Source organism: Phyllopteryx taeniolatus, chromosome 16 (genome assembly GCF_024500385.1).
Source record: "Phyllopteryx taeniolatus isolate TA_2022b chromosome 16, UOR_Ptae_1.2, whole genome shotgun sequence".
In the NCBI taxonomy this organism is placed as follows: Eukaryota; Metazoa; Chordata; class Actinopteri; order Syngnathiformes; family Syngnathidae; genus Phyllopteryx; species Phyllopteryx taeniolatus.
The window spans coordinates 10,229,019-10,241,425 of NC_084517.1; the positions used below are offsets into that span (position 1 = coordinate 10,229,019).

Genomic DNA, 12,407 nt, shown 5'->3' on the forward strand with positions numbered 1-12,407 from the left:
TTAGTGTATGAATACTGATTTATTTGATCCAAAATAATCACACATAACTCAACGTATTCTTAAGAACTAGATACCTGCTAAGAATATACAGCTCAAAAAATACCTCAGAAACAAAAGTGCTAGTGTACAGGCATCTGGACACTATTGGACTAGATTGTGCATTAGCTACTGTAACAAAATGCTATGGAGGACCAAAACTCTAAACAGAGAATTTATTTGTTCCAGGCACCAGTATGCAAGGTGGGAAAGCATTAATTCATCTCGCATGCCGTGGGTCATCTCATTAACTACCAAAAATTTACCCACTGCAGATTTCAATAAATTAAATACATAAAAAGGCAAGGTAATATATAACAATAGCAGCATGTCTATGGTTTAGAGTAAGAAAGACAGTCACATAGAGAAATATTCCTGCACACATCAGAGTAAAAGGCCTTGTATAATGTGAGGGCTATTTTATTTACAGTATTGAAATCAACTATGGCAGACATCCAAGTGAATAATTACACTAGAAAGGATCAACAAACATCTAACATCTACAATAATTTACATAGAGGAGTGTTGGCTGGATCACATTCTGCTTTTAAAGTCTGTTTGGACGGAAAATAGAGATGTTATTCAACACCTAACATTTTTAACACTATAGTCTTTTTTTTGGTTTTTTTTATATGAACTTTGTAGGACAACATATGGTATTTCACCTTTTTAAGTCAGGGACTGACTGCTGCTTGTTAATTTGGATGGTACAGTAATAATTGTGATGTTTAAAAAATCAAAATCAAAATCAAGACAATGTATGAAATGCCAGAGGGTCACATGCGCTTAAGCCATACGCAAACAGTGTGTGTGACTGAAAAAAAAAGTACTGCCAGTTAGTATGAAGCTGCCGTGAAATAGATGATTTGCTAAGCTTCTCACACAAAATTGGCTGGTCTTATTTTGTTTGACTCTCTATTGTGTAATCCTATCTGTGGCTGTATGTGGCTATGTGCGCTTTTCATCTGTCCAGCGACCTTGTGCGTGTGAATGTGCTCTTTCCAAAAACAACTACAAGTGTGCCTCGACTAAGTGTGGTTACAATCATTGTATTCACACAGTCTCTTTCTCCACTACGCTCAGATTTCTCACCTTCTTCACTCATGCTAAGGCCCCTCGATGGCAACTGTAAGCCTTGCCTTCCTTCCCTCAACCAATTACAGGAGCTCCTTCATCCTGTTGAGGGCAGAGCCAGCTTTGAACCACTCAATCTGTGTCTCATTGAAAGTGTGGTTTAGGGAGATGGACTCCTCGCTGCCATCGCTATGTTTGATCAGTGCTGTCAGGGGCTAGAGGAGGAAACAGATTATTAATTACTGATGTGGATTACTGGCACTCAGATCAGGGAATTTAACCATTTAAAATGTATTTTAGTGAATACACAGTACTAGCTGGTTAATGGATACAGGGTGTGGCTTACCTTGCTTGGGGCAAAGGATTTCAAGCCGATGATTGAAATGTGGTCATCGGGGCAAATTTTGTCATAGTCACTAGCATTTCCAAACGTTAGTGGCAGCAGGCCCTGCTTCTTCAGGTTAGTCTCTGTTAAAAAATAAATAATACAACAACAACAAAAAAACACACAATGATATTAAGGGAACCACTTCCACTTCAATCCTTGAGAGAATGAAACACATACTGTATACATGGGCCTTAAAGGTCCCATATTTTGTCTATTTAGACCTCCAGATAGTGACTATCTAACATGGACGTAGTATAAAAGTGTCAATTTCATTTCAAATACACCTTGGTTTTGTCAAATCTATCTCCAGAAAAGGCGCTTCTGAGAGCTACTTCTATTTGACCCAGTTTTGTATCTGCTTTGTCCAAATTTTGATAAGACCGCGGCATTTCTTCTGAATGGTTGCCTCTGTGTAGAAAATCCACTTGTAAGAGCACGCATGTTTGTTACGTTGACACCGCTGGCTCAGGAGCTGAGAGGTAGGCAGAGATCTTTGCTAGTGACGTAAATAAGCTTGAGAAATTCAAATGTCCTGATTTCAGCCCTCTCGGCGGAAAAACGTCTAGAACTTGCAGACAATTATAATTCATATTCCCTGTTTACTGAGGCACAATATTACACGCCAAATACTACAACAAGTTGGTTTGGTAAAATATGGCACCTTTAAAAAATTATTTGTAGGGAGGTCTTTGGTTGTTACTGATTTGCAAGTTGTTGTTTTTTGTGTTTTTTATATTCCAAATCAATTTAATGAATTAGGATGAGTTGATTACTATCCTTGAGAATAACAGTAGTTAGGGCGTTAAAGTCTTTTAAGTTTACTCAAATTAAGTACACGCTACGTTTATTGACTAAAAGAAGGAGATACTGATTGGCTCAAACCAAAGTGATTCACTGTGTGTAGACCAAGAACTGCAGAGAGAAGGGAGAATAAACCCAGCTCTGTTGTTTGTGCTATCACAAGAAAAACATGGAGGGGCATTAGATAACAGTTTCAACATTTTCACAATATTATGTTAAAACTACCATTTTGTAGCAGTCGGGGATGGTGGACAATGCATGTGGCTGCTAGTAGTACTTTCCTAATACTCAGCCTTCCTCTAACAATCCAAAAACATGTAGGTTAGGTTAAGTGTTTGAAGGGTTGTCTATGTGTCACCCCTGTGGTTGACTGGTGATCAGTACTAGGTATACTCTCACCACAAGGAAGCTGTGTGTTCCGGCTTACAAGAGAAGTGGTGTAGAAAATGCATGGAGAGGTTGGGTAGAGTTTTTGCTATTAAGATACCCTTGTAATTTCCCTCCAAAACTTACCGTGGATTCTAGCAAAACTTTTGACAATGATGGCACGTCCCCCCAAGTGTCGAGGCTCCAGGGCCGCATGCTCTCTGCTGGATCCTTCACCGTAGTTCTCGTCTCCAACCACCACCCAGTTGACTCCATTGGCCTTGGTTAGACATTTAAAGGCTGTGTTCATACTTGTCAAGTTTGGTTTGGTTAAAACTACACTGAACTGCATTTGCTCTTCTGGTGTGCACCAAACATGGAATAGAGACCCTTTGAGGTGGTGGGTCACGCAACGCTTGCTATTGAACTTGAGTGCAGTTCAGTTTACGGACCAGCATTAAATTGACAGCAAAAAGCATAGGGAAATCAGAAATCGAGTAAATGTCTGGCACAAGCGCAGTCTCTCTACCGCTTTTGTGCAGACACGAAAGCTGGCAGGTGGGGGTACAACAGTGCTTTTTAAAATACATTTTAGAAGCTTTTGCCAATATCTGCTGGTAAAAATGGCTAAAATATGAACACGTACACCAGACAGCATTTGTGCGTGGGGAGAGGGGAAAAAAATTAAAAATCACATGATACATTGCAAACATGGCCCAATCAAGTCGCAACTTCATGCATATGCTTTTTACTGCATACCCTTTGTTGATATGATAGATGAATGAAACACAATAATGGCAACTAAAGTCCTGGCTGCTGTGAAAATCCAGATAGTAAGTATAGTATGTTTAATGATTCTAAAGCAATCTTTTTTCATGCGTTTTTACAGTACCTATATAAGCAAGTCTGAATTTAGAGTTGCACACCTTCAATGTAGTATCACTAAAGGTGTCCTACTAAACTGTACAAATATTTGTTGTTCCCACACAGCAGAAAGAATCTATGCATGTGAGGACTATTGCATGCTGTTTGTAGGTGTTGCTGCTCTGTGCCTGTTAAAGTAGCAGTTGTTTATAATTACTGTAACATCTATGCTAATAACTTTCAGCCGGTCTATAGCATATTGCATTAAAAAGTATGTTAGCATTAAAATAGCGAACTTTCATTATTGTATAGTTTGGTTAACATTTTGGTGTTTAAATGTACAATGCTTAATTCTCATTTGTTTCTTGTGCCAGTTTTATAGTAAACTTAGACTGTGAGTGACAAACAACAACTTGAATCAAGCAGACTTTGCCTCTTATTTGGAGAACTGTGCGAGTGAGAATATTGTTTTAATTTCCTCAAATTATGTTGTACTATAGTCTCCTATCTCTTGACAGCGAGAACATGACAATGGAGGCTATGGAATACCGTAATTTCTCGTGTATAATGCCCACCCATGTATAATACGCACTACAAAGTTGACCTCAAAATTCTGGAAAACCCTTCTACCTATGTATAACGCATTTTTACAATGCATGATTTGGCTTCTACCCATATGATCAAAACATGCAGTATTATCTGTATTTTTTTTTTAGTTTTTTGAAATAATTATACTGAAGTTACGCATTTTATTTGAACACGTAATACTTTTTTTTATTATTTACTTGATCTTATTTTGAAATTCACAGCCCTAATTTTATTTTGTAAATGAGAAAACACAGTTGTGGTCATATGTTTGATTACCCAGGCAGAATTTGTAAGATGGGTACAATCGCATTATACACAAAATTACGGTACTTGAAAAAAGGTGCATTTTAAATTTTAAATCTATTTACGGTGTTTTGTTTGTATATGGTCTCTCTATATTGCAGATTTTTACTTAGCCAGGCCAGGAACATACACCCCGCGATAAACAGGGGTTCATTGAATTTCAATCTCCGCCATCAAATGCCAACACTTCAAGCTCACCTTGTAGTGGCGAGCCACATCGGGCACTCCATCATACTCTCCAATAAGAAGGTTCTTGACTTTGTTGACTGCATCATTCTCTGTGTTAACAGCACCGATAAGCATGTTGTTAGAAATGTTGTCGAGGTGACCACGAAATTTCAGCCAGGGCCCGGCAGCACTGATGTGATCGGTGGTGCACTTTCCCTTAACCTAAAAGATTAAAATGAGATGAGAGTATTAGAGAACAGGAATCACTGAGGTCAACTGTAATAGACGCAGCGCAATTAAGAGCAAGAAGAAGAGGCAGAGAAGGTCCCCAGTGAGATCCAGTAACCGTCATTGTTCCCACACAGCAGAGACAATATATGTGTGTGAGTACTGCTTTATGTTCTGTTTGTATGTGTTGCTGCTCTTTCTGTGAGCCCGTGTATGGTGTTTTGCTTTATATGTTAGCAGACTTTCATGTATCAGTTTTACAGTAAACCTCAACTGGAAATAACAAATAAAAAACTTTAGGTAAGCACGCATTGTCTCCTATTTGGAAAACTGTGAGCAAGGGAGTGAGAACAGACGCTAAGGAATGAATAAAGAAGTGGGTTTTATTAAGTTTGGTTGTGATTAAAACATGTTGGGGGGTAAAACTAAACATTTTTTTTTATATGGTCTCTATGTATCATGGACTTTCACCAATTGCAGGTGGGTAACCAAATGATAAATGGGAGATGAACAGCTGTGAAACCGAAATAAATTCAATGAGAGTGTCATCCAAGCCATATGTCATGTGTAATCAAGCAGCTCATGAATCATAGTTGAAGAAAACTGTGACTTAGTTTGTTTCGTCTCACCTTTATAAGGACCTTCATGTCTTCCAGGTCTCTTCCATGCCACTTGTCGAAGGGCTCCAGTAGCTGCAGGCGGTTACTGGAGGGGTTTACATCCACCTGGACAACATCAAATATGAGACCTTAACACGTTCCTGCTATTCTTTAAAATACAAATTACGATTAATTGTATTCTAATAACTGGTGACCAGTTCAAGGTGTACCCCGCCTCTCGCCCGCAGTTAGCTGGGATAAGCTCCAGCTTATCCCCTGGTGAGGATAAGCGGTGTAGAAAATGGATGGATGGATATATTTTAATAATACTTTAGTCTCTAGCGTTCCCCTGCGCTAACTGGTTTTCCATCATTTTGTCCCACTTTCTGTACAAACTAAAAGCAAATTGACTGAGCTGACCTTAACAGAGCTGCCATCATCTGGAGGATGCTGGTAGGTGTCCTGGCCAGGGTCAAAGTCTCTGGAGGGCAGCTCATCACCACTGGGGGGCTGTAGTTTAAACTTCTCTCCGTTAGGGGCAGTCAAGTAGTCCGTCTCTGGGTTGAAGTCGAGGGTCCCAGCTAGGGCCAAGGCGGTTACAATCTACAATGAGTTACGTAAGAAGGATTTAAATAACACAAAGTAACAGTGACCTAAGCTCACCAGACACTTTATTAGGTGACTTTACCTCACCTGCATCTATTGAAATCCAAAAAATAGCTGCATTTAAAAAGCCATAATGCTTAGTTTTTAGAGATCTTCGATTAACGATGTTTGTTATACACTATTGATAATAGTTTTCACGTTTCAGGTGTTGAACAGCACTGAAGGGGTTTCATATACTTTGGTTACTTTATTTAGCCCCAGAGACAGACTTTGACACAGTGACCTTGTGTGTTTGAACTGCTTTCTGCGAATATGAGCAGTTGAACTGCATGTCATTGTTTACACATCCAACCTACAACAATACTTACCTCGGGAGAGGTGACAAAAGCATGAGTAGCTGGATTAGCATCATTCCGGCCAGTGAAATTCCTGTTGTAGGAAGTGACAATAGTATTCTTCTCTCCTTTTTTCACATCCTTCCTGTTGAATATACAGAGCATGGAGGACCTCCTATTTAACCTTCAGAATTTATCAAACTCAAATTGTGTAAAGTGAAAATAAAATTAATACAACAGCAAAAACAAATACCCTTTTATTCATTTGTATCCAGTATAATTTTTACATTATTGAGTCTGATAAGTGAACTAAACCGTATAGTTCGTACCTGTCCCACTGACCAATGCAAGGTCCACATGCATTGGCTAGTACGATCCCACCAACATCACTCAGGATCTTGGCCTGGATGAGACATTACAAAATTTATTTGAAGGGATCCTTTTCCATTTCTTCCACGCACACGCACGCACGAACACAGACACAGACACACACACACACACACACACACACACAGCCTGTGTCAATACACTTAACTATGCCACTTTATAATTTAAAGGTCTCATATTTTGGCTATTTAGACCTCCATAGAGTGACTCTCTAACATGGACTTAATATAAGAGTGTCAATTTGATTGCATAATACTCGTTTCCAGAAAAGGTCCCTCTGACAGCTACTTCTGTTTGTCCCCGGTTTGGTATCCACAAAAACGTCTGGAACTCAGGAATGCGTGGACGATTTTAATTAATATTTCACATGTTTACTGATGCACCAGAGCCAAAATAACATCCCAAATACTAGAAAAGGTTGGTTTGGTACAATATGGGACATTTAAATATAATGTACTATATGTTGTATGAGGTTCTGACTCACATATCCGTCCCTCTCAATGGTGGCACGGATTTGTTCTGAACCAGGGGTGACTGTGAACTGGGACTTGCACTTCATGCCTTTATCCAGGGCCTGCTTGGCAAGAGAGGCAGCTCTGCCCATGTCCTCATAGCTGGAGTTTGTGCAGCTACCAATCAGGCCTGCAGTTTATCAGAGGCAAATTGGCACTTAGGAAAGAGAATACAAGTGCTCATTTATCTCCTCTTTTAATGCCACATCTTGATTAGGAACTTGACCATAAAATAAGGCACAACATACACTCATAGCCCACATTAGGTATACATGCACAATCTGATGAGATACGAGAGGTATTAAATTTAGAATATGATTATCGTTTAAGTTAATAGTGTGGACCAGCAATTACATTGATAGGTGTTTTTAATATTTTGATTGAACTATTTGTCTGCATTTATATATATGCATCATCATTACAATACTAATTATATCAGTGATAATTTACATTTGTGTATTGCATCCATATTCCTAATGCAGCCCAATGGGGGGCACAAGCCAGTGCAAACTGTAGGCCGGTCCCAAGCCCAGAGGGTTGCGTCAGGAAGGGCATCTGGCTTAAAAATATGAGCGTTCATCCAAATAATTCAATACCGGATCGGTCGTGGCCCGGGTTATCAAAGTCCGCCACCGGCGCAGTCAACCTGCAGGGCGCCGGTGGAAATTCAGCGACTGTGGGTCGAAGTCGAAGAAGAAGAAGAAGAAGAGGTGGAAAGTGGGTTCTTCGGCAGAAAGAGAAGAGGAAAGCACAGAGCCTAGAACTGAATGTGGGGACTTTGAATGTTGGGAGTATGACAGGAAAATCTCAGGAGTTGGTTGACATGATGCTTAGGAGAAAGGTTGATACATTGTGTGTCCAGAAGACCAGGTGGAAAGACAATAAGGCTAGAAGTTTAGGGGCAGGGTTTAAATTATTTTACCATGGTGTAGGTTGGAAGAGAAATGGAGTCGGGGTTATTTTAAAAGAAGAGTTGGCTAAGAATGTCTTAGAGGTGAAAAGAGTATCAGATCGAGTGATGAGGCTGAAACTTGAAATTCAGGATGTGATGTATAATGTGATTGCGGCTATGCCCCACAGGTAGGATGTGACCTAGAGGTGAAAGATAAATTCTGGAAGGAGCTAGACGAAGTAGTTCTGAGCATCCCAGACAGAGAGAGAGTCGTGATTGTTGCAGATTATAATGGACATGTTGGTGAAGGAAATAGGGGTGATGAAGAAGTGATGGGTAGGTACGGCATCCAGGAAAGGAACTTGGAGGGACAGATGGTGGTAGACTTTGCAACAAGGATGCAAATGGCTGTAGTGAACACTTTTTTCCAGAAGAGGCAGGAACATAGGGTGACCTACAAGAGCGGAGGTAGAAGCACGCAGGTGGAGTACATCTTGTGCAGACGATGTAATCTGAAGGAGGTTACCGACTGTAAGGTAGAGGTAGGGGAGAGTGGGGTTAGACAGCATAGGATGGTGGTGTGTAAGATGACTATGGTGGTGGGGAGGAAGATTAGGAAGACAAAAGGCAGAGCAGAGAACCATGTGGTGGAAGCTGAGACAGGACGAGTGTTGTGCAGCTTTTCAGGAAGAGGTGAGACAGGCTCTCAGTGGACAGGAGGAGCTTCCAGAAGACTGGACCACTGCAGCCAAGGTGATCAGTGAGGCAGGCAAGAGAGTATTTGGTGTATCTTCTGGCAAGAAAGGAGCGAAGGAGACTTAGTGGGGGAACCTCAAAGTACAGAAAATTATACAAGGAAAAAGGTTAGCTTAGAAGAAGTGGGACACTGAGAGGACCGAGGAGGGCCAATAGGAATACATTGAGATGCAACATAGGGCAAAGGTAGAGGTGGCAAAGTCCAAACGAGGCATATGATGACATGTATGCCAGGTTGGACACTAAAGAAGGAGAAAATTATCTCTACAGGTTGGCCAGACAGAGGGATAGAGATGGGAAGGATGTGCAGCAGGTTAGGGTGATTAAGGCTAGAGATGGAAATATGTTGCTAGATAGATGGAAAGAATACTTCGAGGAGTTGATGAATGAGGAAAATGAGAGAGAAGGGAGCGTAGAAGAGCCGAGTGTGGTGGACCAGGAAGTGGCAATGTTTAGTAAGGGGGAAGTTAGAAAGGCATTAAAGAGGATGAAAATGGAAAGGCAGTTGGCCCTGATGACATTCCTGTGGAGGTACGGAAGCCTCTAGGAGAGGTGGCTGTGGAGTTTTTGACCAGCTTGTTCAACAGAATTCTAGCGTGTGAGAAGATGCCTGGGGAATGGAGGAAAAGTGTGCTGGTGCCCATTTTTAAGAAGAAGTGTGATGTGCAGAGCTGTGGGAACTATAGAGGAATAAAGTTGATGAGCCACACAATGAAGTTATGGGAAAGAGTAGTGGAGGATTGACTCAGGACAGAAGTGAGTATTTGCGAGCAACAGTATGGTTTCATGCCTCGAAAGAGTACCACAGATGCATTATTTGCCTTGAGGATGTTGATGGAAAGGTACAGAGAAGGTCAGAAGGAGCTACATTGTGTCCTTGTAGATGTAGAGAAAACTTATGACAGAGTACCCAGAGAGGAACTGTGTTACTGCATGCAGAAGTCTGGAGTGGCAGAGAAGTATGTTAGAATAATACAGGACATGTACGAGGGCAGCTGAACAGTGGTGAGGTGTGCTGTAGATGTGACAGACGAATGAGCCCCTTCCGGTTTGCAGTGGTGATGGATAGGCTGACAGATGAGGTTAGACTGGAATCCCCATGGACCATGATGTTTGGAGATGACATTGTGATCTGTAGTGAAAGCAGGGAGCAGGTGGAGGAACAGTTAGAAAGATGGAGGCGTGCACTGGAAAGTAGAGGAATGAAGATTAGCCGAAGTAAGAGAATATATGTGCAAAAGTAGAGGAATGAAGATGAGCCGAAGTAAGAGAATATATGTGCATGAACGAGATGGGTGGTGGGGGAAGAGTGAGGCTACAGGGAGAAGAGATAGCAATGGTGGAGGACCTTAAATACTTGGGGCCAACCGTCCAGAGCAATGGTGAGTGTGGTCAGGAAGTGAAGAAATGGCAGGTTGGAACGGGTGGAGGAAGGTGTCAGGTGTGTTATGTGACAGAAGAGTCTCTGCTCGGATGAAGGGCAAAGTTTATAAAACAGTGGTGAGGCCAGCCATGATGTACGGATTAGAGACAGTGGCACTGAAGAGACAACAGGAAGCAGAGCTGGAGGTGGCGGAAATGAAGATGTTGAGGTTCGCTCTCGGAGTGACCAGGTTGGATAAAATTGGAAATGAGCTCATCAGAGGGACAGCCAAGGTTCAATGTTTTGGAGACAAATTTAGAGAGAGAAGACTTCGATGGTTTGGACACGTCCAGAGGAGAAATAGTGAGTATATCGGTAGAAGGATGATGAGGATGGAGCTGCCAGGCAAGAGAGCTAGAGGAAGACCAAAGAGAAGGTTGATGGATGTGGTGAGGGAAGACATGAGAGCAGTTGGTGTTCCAGAGGAGGATGCAGGAGATAGGCTTAGATGGAAAAGGATGACACACTGTGGCGACCCCAAAAGGGACAAGCCAAAAGGAAAAGAAGATTTCATCCATATTCCTCCAGCAGAGTGAGTTGAAAGGGGAGAACACTGAACACTGATTCAGCAGTAATATGATCATCGCAGGTCAATAACACAGCTGGTGCCAGCAGAGAAATAAATATCCCATTTCACTTGACATAGCATCACAAAAACAAAACAAAAAAAAGACTTACCAACTTTAATCTCAAGGGGCCAGCCACTCTTCTGAGCAATGGCACCAATGTCAGACACTGGGTGGGCCAAGTCGGGGGTGAAAGGCCCGTTGATGTGTGGCTTCAACTGTTAGGAGAGTGAAACAATGAATAAAGACAGACAACCATAACGTGGGTATGTTTGCAACTAAACAAAGGGAACAGAATTTGTGTCCAACAAAACAGAATAGACAGTGAGACAGTGAGTGACGTGACAGAATGAAATTGAAACGCCAGTGACAAGATAATCTCATTTAAAGACTGAACAATAGAATACCATGAGATTGGGTAAAGTGAAAATGATCTAATAGAGCACAGGTGTCAAACTCATGGCCTGGGGGCCAGATCCGGCCCGCCACATTATTTTATGATGAGGCGATTCAACATTGATATGGTTGTACAATCATAATTGCCCTCTGAGGAAAATCTTATCTACAATGTGGCCCGTGACAAAAATGAGTTTGACACCCCTATAATAGAGGTTTCATGACGCATAAGGAATTATTTGGCTTTAAATAAATAAAGTGGTACTCCTTTTCAACCCTTCAATCTTAAGGGGAAATTCAATTATATCATTTGGAGGACACCACGCAGACACCACTCACATGCATGCTTGCATGCATGCAAGGAAACCAGAGTCAGAGTGATGATGGGGCGGGAAGGGGGGATTCCTTGCTCAAGGGCATCTCGACAGTGTTCGGTATGCAGACTAGTATTTCTCAAACAATTAAAACAAAAGTTGCTCTTTAAAAAAATAAAAATTAAAAAAAATTAAATAAATCACATCAGGAATTGAACCGTAACACTTTAGATGATCTACAGCCAGCCAAAAACGATGACTCCAACTGGGGTTTCTGTTTACTATTGCTCTAGGATACTTCGACAGCGCTGAAGGCGAGCTGGGGCTCTAAATCAGAACATCCAGATTGTCAAATGACCACAGACAAGCCACACCCATACTTAAACAATACAACAATATACTGCACCTCACTCAGGTTAATATCAATGGTCTGGTCGTATTCGCAACCATTATCAGGAACCAAGTCCTCTTTGAACTCGTCAGCTAGAGAGGCAATCTCTATGAAAGAAACAGAAAAGGAGACGAGTGCATCATATAGATACATTTGAACCAATGAATACTGACTAAACATCACAAGAAAGACTGTCAAAACGACTTACCTGCACGACCCGTTTTTTCAAGATATGTCTTCATGCGATGGTTGTAGGGGAAAAGGGATGTGGTAGCTCCAATCTCAGCACCCATGTTGCAGATGGTGGCCATTCCTGAGTAAGTAAAAGGATCGCCTAAATCTGAGAGAAAAGCACTAACCTGCAAGAATACTGTAAAAAATGACATATTCCTGCTTTCAGTTATCTTTATACAG

The 12,407-nt window shown here is 41.4% G+C and overlaps 1 protein-coding gene across 2 annotated transcripts in view; it reads right to left on the reverse strand.

Moving 5' to 3' along the window:
- LOC133466185 (aconitate hydratase, mitochondrial-like) overlaps positions 1–12,407 on the reverse strand; it is a 17,926-nt gene continuing 5,519 nt past the window's right edge. Inside the window, exons 7-19 of one of the 2 annotated variants that reach the window (XR_009784878.1) lie at positions 12,202–12,306; positions 12,009–12,100; positions 11,005–11,110; positions 7,228–7,385; positions 6,686–6,759; positions 6,390–6,501; positions 5,836–6,018; positions 5,446–5,541; positions 4,619–4,810; positions 2,813–2,945; positions 1,457–1,578; positions 1,129–1,325; positions 1–590 (exon numbers count right to left, since the gene is read on the reverse strand). Coding sequence is in view for 1 of the 2 variants with exons in the window: in XM_061749648.1 (XP_061605632.1) it covers positions 1,194–1,325; positions 1,457–1,578; positions 2,813–2,945; positions 4,619–4,810; positions 5,446–5,541; positions 5,836–6,018; positions 6,390–6,501; positions 6,686–6,759; positions 7,228–7,385; positions 11,005–11,110; positions 12,009–12,100; positions 12,202–12,306 (1,505 nt within the window). In the remaining variant the exon portion in view is untranslated. Of the gene's footprint in view, positions 1,326–1,456; positions 1,579–2,812; positions 2,946–4,618; positions 4,811–5,445; positions 5,542–5,835; positions 6,019–6,389; positions 6,502–6,685; positions 6,760–7,227; positions 7,386–11,004; positions 11,111–12,008; positions 12,101–12,201; positions 12,307–12,407 lie in introns of both variants that reach the window. The other variant, XM_061749648.1, reaches the window with a different exon arrangement.